Source organism: Palaemon carinicauda, chromosome 21 (genome assembly GCF_036898095.1).
Source record: "Palaemon carinicauda isolate YSFRI2023 chromosome 21, ASM3689809v2, whole genome shotgun sequence".
NCBI lineage: Eukaryota > Metazoa > Arthropoda > Malacostraca > Decapoda > Palaemonidae > Palaemon > Palaemon carinicauda.
Genome location: NC_090745.1, coordinates 123,444,136 through 123,457,206, shown reverse-complemented (window position 1 = coordinate 123,457,206; position 13,071 = coordinate 123,444,136). Strand labels below are relative to the sequence as shown.

The 13,071-nt window shown below is 46.8% G+C and overlaps 1 protein-coding gene across 1 annotated transcript in view; it reads left to right on the top strand.

Moving 5' to 3' along the window:
• The window catches only part of LOC137615475 (myeloid differentiation primary response protein MyD88-like), a 50,119-nt gene that overhangs the window by 25,242 nt on the left and 11,806 nt on the right, over nucleotides 1–13,071 (top strand). Inside the window, exon 5 of the mRNA XM_068345382.1 lies at nucleotides 3,445–3,578. Coding sequence (XP_068201483.1) covers nucleotides 3,445–3,578 — 134 coding nt within the window. The remainder of the gene's footprint in view (nucleotides 1–3,444; nucleotides 3,579–13,071) is intronic.

Genomic DNA, 13,071 nt, shown 5'->3' with positions numbered 1-13,071 from the left:
GAAGTCGGTCCTAGCAGCGGTCAGGCAGGAGGACTGGATGGTCTCTTTAGATCTGAAAGATGCCTACTTTCACGTTCCCATCCATCCAGACTCCCAACCTTTTCTGAGATTCGTCTTTGGAGAGGTTGTGTACCAGTTCCAAGCCCTGTGCTTTGGCCTGAGCACGGCACCTCTTGTGTTTACGCGACTGATGAGGAATATTGCGAAATTCCTTCACTTGGCAGACATCAGAGCCTCCCTTTATTTAGACGACTGGCTTTTAAGAGCTCCCACAAGTCGTCGCTGTCTGGAGAGTCTCAGATGGACTATGGATCTGACCAAGGAATTGGGCCTCCTGGTCAATTTAGAGAAGTCCCAGCTCGTTCCTTCCCAGACCATCGTTTACCTGGGTATGGAGATTCAGAGTCGAGCTTTTCGGGCTTTTCCGTCGGCCCCAAGAATCAACCAAGCCCTGGAGTGCATCCTGAGCATGCTGAGGAGGAACCGATGCTCGGTGAGGCAGTGGATGAGTCTAACAGGGACTCTTTCATCGCTAGCCCTGTTCATCGAGTTAGGGAGACTCCACCTCCGCCCCCTTCAGTAACATCAGGCAGCTCACTGGAACAAGGATATGACGCTCGAGACGGTCTCAATTCCTGTTTCCAAAGAGATGAGGGCTACTCTAACGTGGTGGAAGAACAGCATTCTTCTCAAGGAAGGTCTTTCGTTAGCTGTTCAGACCCCCGACCATCATCTCTTCTCGGACGCATCAGACTCGGGCTGGGGCGCGACATTGGACGGACAGGAATGCTCGGGGATATGGAATCAGGAACAGAAAACGCTTCATATCAATTGCAAGGAGTTGTTGGCGGTTCATCTGGCCTTAATGAACTTCAAGTCCCTCCAGCTAAACAAGGTGGTGGAGGTGAACTCCGACAACACCACAGCCTTAGCGTACATCTCCAAGCAGGGAGGGACTCATTCGAGGAAGCTGTTCGAGATCGCAAGGGACCTCCTCATTTGGTCAAAAAGTCGAAAGCTCACGCTGGTAACGAGGTTCATTCAGGGCGATATGAATGTCATGGCAGATCGCCTCAGCCGGAAGGGTCAAGTCATCCCCACAGAGTGGACCCTTCACAAGAACGTTTGCAACAGACTTTGGGCCCTGTGGGGTCAGCCAACTATAGATCTGTTCGCTACCTCGATGACCAAGAGGCTCCCATTGTACTGTTCCCCGATTCCAGACCCGGCAGCAGTTCACGTGGATGCCTTTCTACTGGATTGGTCCCATCTCGACCTGTATGCATTCCCGCCGTTCAAGATCATCAACAGGGTTCTTCAAAAGTTCGTCTCTCACAAAGGGACACGGCTGACGTTGGTTGCTCCCCTCTGGCCCGCAAGAGAATGGTTCACAGAGGTACTGCAGTGGCTGGTCGACGTTCCCAGGACTCTCCCTCTAAGAGTGGACCTTCTGCGTCAACCTCACGTCAAGAAGGTACACCCAAGCCTCCACGCTCTTCGTCTGACTGCCTTCAGACTATCGAAAGACTCTCTAGAGCTAGAGGCTTTTCGAAGGAGGCAGCCAGAGCGATTGCCAGAGCAAGGAGGATATCCACTCGCAGAGTCTATCAATCTAAGTGGGAAGTCTTCCAAAGCTGGTGCAGGGCCAATGCAGTTTCCTCTACCAGTACCACTGTAACCCATATTGCTGACTTCCTGTTACATCTAAGGAACGTTAGATCCCTATCAGCTCCTACGATCAAGGGTTATAGAAGTATGTTGGCAGCGGTTTTCCGCCACAGAGGCTTGGATCTTTCCTCCAACAAAGATCTGCAGGACATCCTTAGGTCTTTTGAGACCTCTAAGGAACGTCGGTTGTCCACTCCAGGCTGGAATCTAGATGTGGTCCTAAGGTTCCTGATGTCATCTAGATTTGAACCGCTACAATCAGCCTCTTTCAAGGACCTCACATTAAAAACTCTTTTCCTAGTATGCCTAGCAACAGCTAAGAGAGTAAGTGAGATCCACGCCTTCAGCAGGAACATAGGTTTCACATCGGAAACGGCTACATGTTCCTTGCAGCTCGGTTTTTTGGCTAAAAACGAGCTTCCTTCACGTCCTTGGCCTAAATCGTTCGAGATTCCTAGCCTATCTAACTTGGTGGGTAACGAACTGGAGAGAGTACTTTGCCCAGTTAGAGCTCTTAGGTACTATCTGAAAAGGTCAAAACCTTTACGAGGACAATCAGAAGCCTTATGGTGTGCTGTTAAGAAGCCTTCTCTACCAATGTCTAAGAACGCAGTTTCTTACTACATCAGGCTTCTGATTAGAGAAGCTCATTCTCATATGAAGGAAGAAGACCTTGCTTTACTGAAGGTAAGGACACATGAAGTGAGAGCTGTGGCTACTTCAGTGGCCTTCAAACAGAACCGTTCTCTGCAGAGTGTTATGGATGCAACCTATTGGAGAAGCAAGTCAGTGTTCGCATCATTCTATCTCAAAGATGTCCAGTCTCTTTACGAGAACTGCTACACCCTGGGACCATTCGTAGCAGCGAGTGCAGTAGTAGGTGAGGGCTCAGCCACTACATTCCCATAATCCCATAACCTTTTTTAACCTTTCTCTTGATTGCTTTTATTGTTGTTTTTGGGTTGTACGGTCGGCTAAGAAGCCTTCCGCATCCTGGTTGATTTGGCGGGTGGTCAATTCTTTCTTGAGAAGCGCCTAGGTTAGAGGTTATGATGAGGTCCTTTAGTATGGGTTGCAGCCCTTTATACTTTAGCCACCTAAGAGTCGTTCAGCATCCTAAGAGGACCGCTACGCTCAGTAAGGAAGACGTACTTATTAAAGGCAGAGTAATGGTTCAAGTCGACTTCCTTACCAGGTACTTATTTATTTTTTATTGTTATTTTGAATAACTAATAAAAATGAAATACGGGATACTTAGCTTCTTTGTTAACATGTATACTGGTCTCCACCCACCACCCTGGGTGTGAATCAACTACATGATCATCGGGTAAGATTAATATTGAAAAATGTTATTTTCATTAGTAAAATAAATTTTTGAATATACTTACCCGATGATCATGATTTAAAGGACCCGCCCTTCCTCCCCATAGAGAACCAGTGGACCGAGGAAATAATGAGGTCTTGTTGACAAGAAGTACTTGAGTACCTGACCACAGATGGCGCTGGTACACCCCCACCTGTATAGCGATCGCTGGCGTATCCCGTCCTTAGATTTCTGTCGGGCAACGGAGTTGACAGCTACATGATCATCGGGTAAGTATATTCAAAAATTTATTTTACTAATGAAAATAACATTTTAAATTTGTAACATCCAGTTCATTTTCTTTAAATTTGTTTTCATTCTAACAGATGACCTAAAAAATTGGAGGCATGACGAGGCCTTTTAAATTTGTAACATCCTGTTCATTTTCTTCAAATTTGTTCTCATTCTAACAGATGACCTAAAAAATTTGGAGGCGGGACGAGGTCTCCAGCATTATGATGCGCTCGTCCTGTATGCCGATGCCGAGAAAGATATAGATTTTGTGCAGACTTTAGTTGAAAAGCTAGAAGGGGAATATGGCTTAAAGGTAAATAAGTCTTATTTTTTTATTCTATTGTTTAGATGTTTTTTGTTCTTTCTTTCAACTTGATTTCAGGTGAATATTTTAGGATTAGGCCATACTGAGGTATGAATATTTGCTGTTCAATAGATATATAAACTATAAAAACTTCAAAAGAACAAGAGGAAGACGAGAATATGTAAAGACTAGGCCTGACTATTCTGTGTAAGCGTAGGCAAAGAAAAAATAAGCCGTAACCAGAGAGAAGGATCCAATGCATTACTGTCTGGCCTGTCAAAGGATCCAATACCTAGTGGTAGTATCTCAACAGATAGCTGGAAGACAATTAAGATAGAACAGCGTGCCCGAGTGTACCCTCAAGTTAGAGAACTCTAATCCAAGGCCATGGTACAGAGGCTATGACACTACCCAAGACTAGAAAATGCTTTGATTTTGGAGTGTCCTCCTCCTAGAAGAGCTGCCTACCATAGCTAAAGTCTCTTCTACCCTTACTAAGTGGAAAGTAGCCACTGAACAGTTACATTGCAGTAGTTAACCCCTTGAGCAAAAAAGAAATGTTTGGTAATCTCAGTGTTGTCAGGTGTATGAGGACAGAGGAGAATGTGGAAAGAATAGGCCAGACTATTCGTTGTATGTGTAGGCAAAAACAAATGGGTCATGATCAGAGAGTGTAGTACTGTCTGGCCAGTCCTATTGCAATTTTTTTTTCAGTACAAGGTTGTAATTCTCTGAGGAATGCATGAAACAGATTAATTTCTTGTGAGTTGTAGTAACAGTTATGTATGAAAGTACTAATCTTCATGATACATAAGTTTATGATTAGGAAATACAGTAATTTTCAATATACTTACCCGGTGATTATATAAGCTGCAGCTCTGCTGCTCGACAGAAAACTCTACGTTAAAAATGCGCCAGCGATCGCTATGCAGGTAGGGGGTGTACTTCAACAGCGCCATCTGTCGTGCAGGTACTCAGTACTCATTGTAAACAAAGAACTCAATTTTCTCTCTGTCGTGCTACCGGCAAGACCTACTAATTCGCTGTTGCTAACTGGACTTGTTTTCACAACTATTTGGTGAAGTACACGTTTCTAGTTTTGAGCTTTCGCTGTGCAGGCTTTCTCTTCAATAAATCCTTGCATTCTTTTTTTGATATCGGATTATTTGTTGATGACTTTGGATAGTTTTTGAATTCCCCTTTGACCAATTCAAAATGGCTGACCTTTCTCAAGTCCCTAAATTCAGGAAGTGTAATGCTAGGGACTGTTCAAGGCGTCTTCCGAAGGCCTCTATCGATCCTCACACCGTTTGTTCCAATTGTCGGGATAAAACCTGTCAATTGGAAGATCGATGTGAGGAATGCGTTGGGCTTTCGGAATTCGATTTTATCGAATTCCAGAAATATACACGTAGGCTAGAGAGAGATAGAGTCAGGAGAAGTTCATCTCGTTCCGTTGATTTTTCCTCTCCTCATGCCCCACAACATATTCCTTCCCCTGTAGTGGTTGCTCCTAATCCCCCTTCTGGCACTCAGGAACCTTCGATGGCAGATATGATGCGTGCCATCCAAGCTCTGGGTGAGAGAGTTGAGTCCTTGGCTAGTGACCGTAACCAGCTCATGGCGGACGTCAAGGAGCTGAAGTGTAAGAGTGCAGTGGGAAGTGATAAAGTGAGTGATAGTGTTGTGGATAGTGTTGCGCTTGAGGGTTCGTCTGTTCGTGCCTGTCGTCCTCCTAGTCCGGGACCTCTTGCAAGCTCCCAAGTCCAGGGGAGAAGCAATGTCGTACGACCAAAGGGTTCAAGAGGCTTTAATCAGCGAACAGACGTTCCCTCCGTGGTTTCGGGCGTATCTACCCAAGATCGCCCCACCCACACAGAGACGAGAGAGCCCATTTATTCCTCGTCTGCGGAAGAGGTTTCTCGTAAGAAACCATGGACCAAGGTCTCACGACCTCTTAAGCGCAAGTCGGTCCCTTCCGCGCAAGTCCAACGGCCCAGTTGTAGCCACTGGGTCAGTTCGGACTCGCTGCAGTCTTGCGATGACTGCTCACCTCCTAAGAGAGGCAAAGCGGTACTGCCTCAGGCAGTCACACCGTCTGTCGCCGCACCTGCTCCTGCAGACCCTAAGTGGTCTTTGCTGCAGACCATGCAGTACCAATTAACGTCTCTGATGCAGGACTTTCGTGCGGAGAAGGTTGCTGCTGCACCAACCTCTTGCCTACAACCAACCACGGTTGTGTCCTGTGGACGCTGAGGCGACCTTCTTGCGCACTCCAGCTGAGAGAGTCCCGCCACCCATGCGTTCCAGTGTACCCTGCCAGCCGCATGTTGACGTTCAGCGACGCACGGAACCTTCCGTTGACGTTCGCGAGGTACAACAACCGTCAAAGTTGTTTTGTTTTGACGCGGTGCGTCAACCTCCGCAACCCAGTGTGGTTGCCTCTGCTCGCCCACATCAGACTAGACAGTCTGGAGTAGACGCTGTGCGTCCCCGCGCTGCTATGGTTGTTGCCAGCTCACAGACTGGGCAACAGTTCCATGACGTTGCGTCCGGTTCAGTCACGCGTGCACCCGTGCGACCGGACTCAGCTGACCAGCCGATACCTACTCCTTTGCCGCTTCCTCCTCAATTCTCGGATGATGGACTCTCTGATGATGACGATGCGGCACACGTTGATGAACCACATTCGGACCTTGACGAGCCCAAGTCCACGCAACCCTCTTTGGACTTTAGAAAAGTTCTTGCTCTGTTCAAAGAGATGTTTCCGGACCAGTTTGTGTCTGTTGCTCCACGCTCTCCTCCGTCAGAGTTCGCTTTAGGTACGCAGTCATCCTCGCCTGCCTTTACGAGACTCGTCCTCGCACGCTCGTCCAAGAGAGCTTTACGAGTTTTAGGAGATTGGATGCAGTCCAAAAAGAGTCTAGGGAAGACAGCCTTTTCGTTTCCCCCTGCTAAACTCTCTTCCAGATCGAGCGTCTGGTATGCCACGGGAGAAGTTCTCGGCTTGGGAGTTCCTGCCTCTGCCCAGGGCGACTTCTCAAGTCTTGTAGACTCTCCCCGCAGGATAGCCATGAGACGCTCTAAGATATGCTGGTCACCTTCGGACCTAGACCATCTGTTGAAAGGAGTATTTAGAGCCTTCGAGGTCTTCAACTTTTTGGACTGGTGTCTGGGAGCTTTGAGCAGGAAGATCTCCCCGACTGAGAAGGAATCTTCCTTGCTCATCATGTCCTGCATGGACAAGGCCATACGTGACGGATCTAGTGAGCTTGCTGCTTCGTTCGTATCCGGGGTCCTCAAGAAGCGTGAGAACCTTTGCTCTTTCCTGTCAGCTGGAGTGACACCGTGTCAAAGATCAGAACTTCTGTTTGCTCCTCTCTCTAAGTGCCTTTTTCCAGAGGTCTTGATTAAGGAGATTGCTGCTTCTTTGATTCAGAAGGACACCCATGACCTGGTTGCGTCCTCTGCCCGCAAAGCCACCCCTTTGCCTACCTTGTCAAGACCAAGGATGGACACTCCAGCGTCCAGATTTATTCCGCCCTTTCGTAGCAGAGGAGGTGCTCGTGCCGAAGGTAGACGTGGGATGAAGAAAGGAACCATGTCCTTTAAAGGCAGAGTCTGACTGCCACCTTCTTCAGACAGCAGTGGGAGCCAGACTCAAGAACTTCTGGCAGACATGGGAGAAGAGAGGCGCAGATGCACAATCTGTGAAGTTGCTCAGAGAGGGGTACAAGATCCCGTTTGTACGAAAACCCCCTCTAGCAACGTCTCCCTTCGATCTCTCTCCCAGGTACAGAGAGGAAGACAAGAGACGAGCATTGAAACAGGAGGTGTCTCTCTTGCTAGAAAAGGGAGCGGTAGTCAAAGTCCTGGACCATCAAACCCCGGGCTTCTACAACCGTCTCTTCTTAGTGGTAAAGAAGACAGGAGGGTGGAGGCCGGTGCTAGACGTCAGTGCACTGAATGTCTTTGTCACAAAGCAGACGTTCGCCATGGAGACCACAAAGTCCGTTCTAGCAGCGGTCAGAAAGGAAGACTGGATGGTCTCTTTAGACCTAAGGGACGCATACTTTCACGTCCCCATCCACCCAGACTCCCAACCTTTTCTGAGATTCGTTTACGAAAAGGTTGTGTACCAGTTTCAAGCCCTGTGCTTTGGCCTAAGCACAGCTCCTCTTGTGTTTACGAGGCTGATGAGGAATATAGCCAAATTCCTTCATTTAGCGGACATCAGAGCTTCCCTCTATTTGGACGACTAGCTTCTAAGAGCTTCTTCCAGTCGTCGCTGTCTGAAGGATCTAAAGTGGACTCTAGATCTGACCAAGGAATTGGATCTCCTGGTCAATATGGAAAAGTCTCAACTGGTCCCATCCCAAACTATTGTGTATTTAGGGATGGAGATTCACAGTCAAGCTTTTCGGGCTTTTCCGTCGGCCCCCAGAACAAGTCAAGCCCAGTTATGCATCCAGAACATGCTGAAGAAGGAACGATGTTCAGTCAGGCAGTGGATGAGTCTGATAGGGACACTATCATCCCTGGAACAGTTCGTATCGTTAGGAAGACTACACCTCCGTCCTCTTCAATATCACTTAGCTGTTTACTGGAAAAAGGACAAGACGCTAGAAGCGGTCTCGATCCCCATTTCCGAGAAGATGAAGTCTTCCCTGACTTGGTGGAAGGACAGTATCAGCCTCAGAGAGGGTCTGCCCCTGGCTGTTCAGACTCCCAACCACGTTCTCTTCTCGGACGCATCGGACACGGGCTGGGGCGCGACATTAGACGGTCGGGAATGCTCGGGAACTTGGAACTCGAGTCAAAGAACAATGCATATCAACTGCAAGGAGCTACTGGCAGTTCATCTGGCCTTGAAAAGCTTCAAGTCTCTCCTTCAAGGCAAAGTGGTGGAGGTGAACTCGGACAACACCACGGCTTTGGCGTACATCTCCAAGCAAGGAGGGACCCACTCTATGACGTTGTACGAGATCGCAAGGGACCTCCTCACCTGGTCAAAAGATCTAAACATTTCTCTAGTAACGAGGTTCATCCAAGGCAACTTGAATGTCATGGCAGATTGCCTCAGTCGGAAGGGACAAATCATTCCAACAGAATGGACCCTACACAAGGATGTGTGCAAGAGACTGTGGGCCACATGGGGCCAGCCTACCATAGATCTCTTCGCAACCTCGATGACCAAGAGGCTCCCAATATATTGCTCACCAATCCCGGACCCAGCAGCAGTTCATATAGATGCCTTTCTCCTAGATTGGTCACATCTAGACCTATATGCATTCCCCCCGTTCAAGATTGTCAACAAGGTACTGCAGAAGTTCGCCTCTCACGAAGGGACAAGGTTGACGTTAGTTGCTCCCCTCTGGCCCGCGAGAGAATGGTTCACCGAGGTACTTCGATGGCTAGTGGACGTTCCCAGAACTCTTCCTCTAAGGGTGGACCTTCTACGTCAGCCACACGTAAAGAAGGTACACCAAGGCCTCCACGCTCTTCGTCTGACTGCCTTCAGACTATAGAAAGACTCTCGAGAGCTAGAGGCTTTTCGAAGGAGGCAGCCAGGGCGATTGCTAGAGCAAGGAGGACATCCACTCTTAGAGTCTACCAATCGAAGTGGGAAGTCTTCCGAAACTGGTGCAAGTCAGTTTCAGTATCCTCGACCAGTACCTCTGTAACTCAAATAGCTGACTTCCTTTTATACCTGAGGAAAGAAAGATCTCTTTCAGCTCCCACTATCAAGGGTTACAGAAGCATGTTGGCATCAGTCTTCCGTCACAGAGGCTTAGATCTTTCCAACAACAAAGATCTACAGGACCTCCTTAAGTCTTTTGAGACCACGAAGGAGCGTCGTTTGGCTACACCTGGTTGGAATTTAGACGTGGTACTAAGATTCCTCATGTCAGAAAGGTTCGAGCCGCTACAATCAGCCTCCTTTAAAGATCTCACTTTAAAGACTCTTTTCCTGGTTTGCTTGGCCACAGCCAAAAGAGTCAGTGAGATTCACGCCTTCAGCAGGAACATCGGATTTTCATCTGAAACGGCTACATGTTCTTTACAACTTGGTTTTCTAGCCAAAAACGAGCTACCCTCTCGTCCTTGGCCGAAATCGTTCGATATTCCAAGCCTATCAAATATGGTTGGAAATGAACTAGAAAGAGTCTTATGCCCTGTTAGAGCTCTTAAGTTCTATTTAAGACGAACTAAACCTTTACGAGGACAGTCAGAAGCTTTATGGTGTTCTGTTAAGAAACCATCTTTGCCTATGTCAAAGAATGCTTTATCCTATTTTATCAGACTGTTAATACGAGAAGCTCATTCCCATCTGAGTGAGGAAGACCAAGCTTTGCTGAAGGTAAGGACACATGAAGTTAGAGCTGTCGCAACTTCAGTGGCCTTTAAACAAAATAGATCTCTGCGAAGTATAATGGACGCAACCTATTGGAGAAGCAAGTCAGTGTTCGCGTCTTTTTATCTTAAAGATGTCCAGTCTCTTTACGAGAACTGCTACACCCTGGGACCATTCGTAGCAGCGAGTGCAGTAGTGGGTGAGGGCTCAACCACTACATTCCCCTAATTCCATAACCTTTTTAATCTTTCTCTTGAAATGTTTTTATTGTTGTTTTTGGGTTGTCCGGAAGGCTAAGAAGCCTTTCGCATCCTGGTTGATTTGGCGGGTGGTCAAATTCTTTTCTTGAGAAGCGCCTAGATTAGAGGTTTTGATGAGGTCCTGTAGTATGGGTTGCAACCCTTGATACTTCAGCTCCTAGGGGTCGCTCAGCATCCTAAGAGGATCGCGAGGCTCCGTAAGGAAGACGTACTTAAAAAGGCAGAGTAATTGTTCAAGTCGACTTCCTTACCAGGTACTTATTTATTTTATGTTTGTTATTTTGATAACTGCTAAAATGAAATAAAAAATTCTTAGCTCATAATAATGTAAACATTTATTGTTGGTCTCTACCCACCCCCCTGGGTGTGAATCAGCTTATATAATCACCGGCTAAGTTAAATATTGAAAAATGTTATTTTGATAATAAAATAAATTTTTGAATATACTTACCCGGTGATTATATATTAAAGGACCCTCCCTTCCTCCCCAATAGAGACGCAGTGGACCGAGGAGAAAATTGAGTTCTTTGTTTACAATGAGTACTGAGTACCTGCACGACAGATGGCGCTGTTGAAGAACACCCCCTACCTGCATAGCGATCGCTGGCGGATTTTTAACGTAGAGTTTTCTGTCGAGCAGCATAGCTGCAGCTTATATAATCACCGGGTAAGTATATTCAAAAAAGGGATTTTGACGTAGGAAAAATCTATTTCTGGGCGAGGGACCTGTGCCGCCCAGTGAATAAGCTCCTATTAGCACTTATTCTTAGGTAATTTACTGCTAAATATACCAGAGAAAAAATGTAAAGGAGTGCTAGGTTAACTAGCTCGCTCACCTATTGGTGTCGGTATAGAATTGGGCGTATAATCCAGAGGTCCCGCACTATTTAGATTCATCCACGACAAAGACCCCAATAGAGGAGAGCCGTTCAACCTCACTCGGCACCACCAACTCTGCATCCGCTCGGAACCCAACTCCTTAGCACCCAAAGTTTGGGGTCTCCAAGGGAGAGGAGCTGGGAGGGTTCACTGGGCGGCACAGGTCCCTCGCCCAGAAATAGATTTTTCCTACGTCAAAATCCCTTTTCTGGGCTTGAACCTGTGCCGGCCAGTGAATATATACAAGAGAAATGTCACCAAACTTGCAAAATAAAGGAAAAAACATAAACATACGGGAAATACAGGTTGCTTTAATCAGAGATGAGTGCCAAAAACAGCTATAAGGGTATCTTAAAAAGAACATAAAACCACTTGGTAGAACAATTGACAAAAAAGGTAAGGTATAATAATGCCGTGAGTGATGATATATACAGATACTCAGGAGTCAAAAATTTACAAATATAGTAATAGTAATCAGGTGCGAAACCAACGAATACAAATAGGGTATAAATGAGGCAGGTAAGGGGGAGAGATAAAATGACAAGGAATTAACATGTGAGTTACCTGGGGGTAACTACGCTCCCTGCAGCTACTGTAGGAAATTTAAGGGCTTCCAAATGTTTAAGGTAGTGTTTCTTGAACACTGACGGTGACTTCCACCCTGTATACCTGGAAAGATCCGTAAAATTCATGTGGTGAAAAAAGTTCACCGAAGTAGCAACCGCTCTGATATCATGTGCAAGAGGGAAAGAGTCAGGGCTAGCTTGTTTAATAAAATACAAAATTTGTTGCCTGATCCCTTTAATGGTAATGGTACCGCCTTGTTCTCTAACGAATAGAGGCCCCGAGGAGTTAGAGGAGGTCCGGGATAAATAAGACCTAAGAGTAGTAACAGGGCACAGAGACGGATCTTGCGTGAGGGGAACAATTTTCCAGGAGGACCATCTGTTCTGAGGGTCTTCGTTCTTAGCTAAAAAGAATTTGTTAGGTGAAAGAAGGACCTCTCCCGAAGGAAGGAACTCAATATGACCCGGGTCTCTTGACAAAGCTGCCAGTTCAGAAATTCTTGCCCCGGAAGCCAAACTCACCAGGAAAAGTGTTTTCCTGAGAAGGGGAATGTAATCACAAGAACTGTTAATGGTATCAGAAGCCAATTTGAGTACATCATTAAGGAACCAGGTAACCGGGGTAGGACGAGTAACCGGTTTCAGTCTGGCACAGGCTTTCGGAATTGAAGCTAACAAAGAGTCGGTTAAATCTATGTTAAAACCCACTAGGAAGATCTTTTTCAAGGCAGATTTAATAGTGGTGATAGTATTGGCTGCCAGACCTGATTCTAATAAAGTTCTAAAGAAAGTGACCGTAAGGTTCAAGTTCATACAGTGTACGTCTGAGTCTATCAAAAATTTAGCCAACTTTTTAACCGCAGAATCATATTGGCGGATGGTGGAATCCCGTTTATCTGATTCTAGGAACAGGGTGTTTTGAGGATCGATATTGGCACCATGCATGGCCGCAAACTTCATGAAGTCCATAAAGTTAGGGCGCTCTGAATGTTTGAGAAAGCGTACACAACGCGTGTTTGTACTACCTGAGACAGAACCGGATTGGGTATCGGGTGAGGATGTAGTCTCAACTCCCGCAGGAGAGGGTACCAATTGCTCTTGGGCCAGTTGGGTGCGACCAAGGCTACTCATCCCTTGAAGGATCTCAGTTTGTCTAGGACTTTCAGTAAAAGATTCACCGGGGGAAAGAGATAAATCCTTTCCCAGATGTCCCAATTCTGTGACATGGCATCTGTGGCGTAGGCCTGAGGGTCTAGATTGGGAGCCACATATACTCTCAATTTGTGGTTGGACTCCGTGGCGAAGAGGTCCACTTGGAGACCCGGAACCCGAGAGAGAATCCACCGGAATGACTTTAAATCGAGTGACCATTCTGATTCTAGAGGGGAGGTCCGGGACAAGGCGTCTGCAACTACGTTTCGGACTCCCGCCAGGTGGACAGC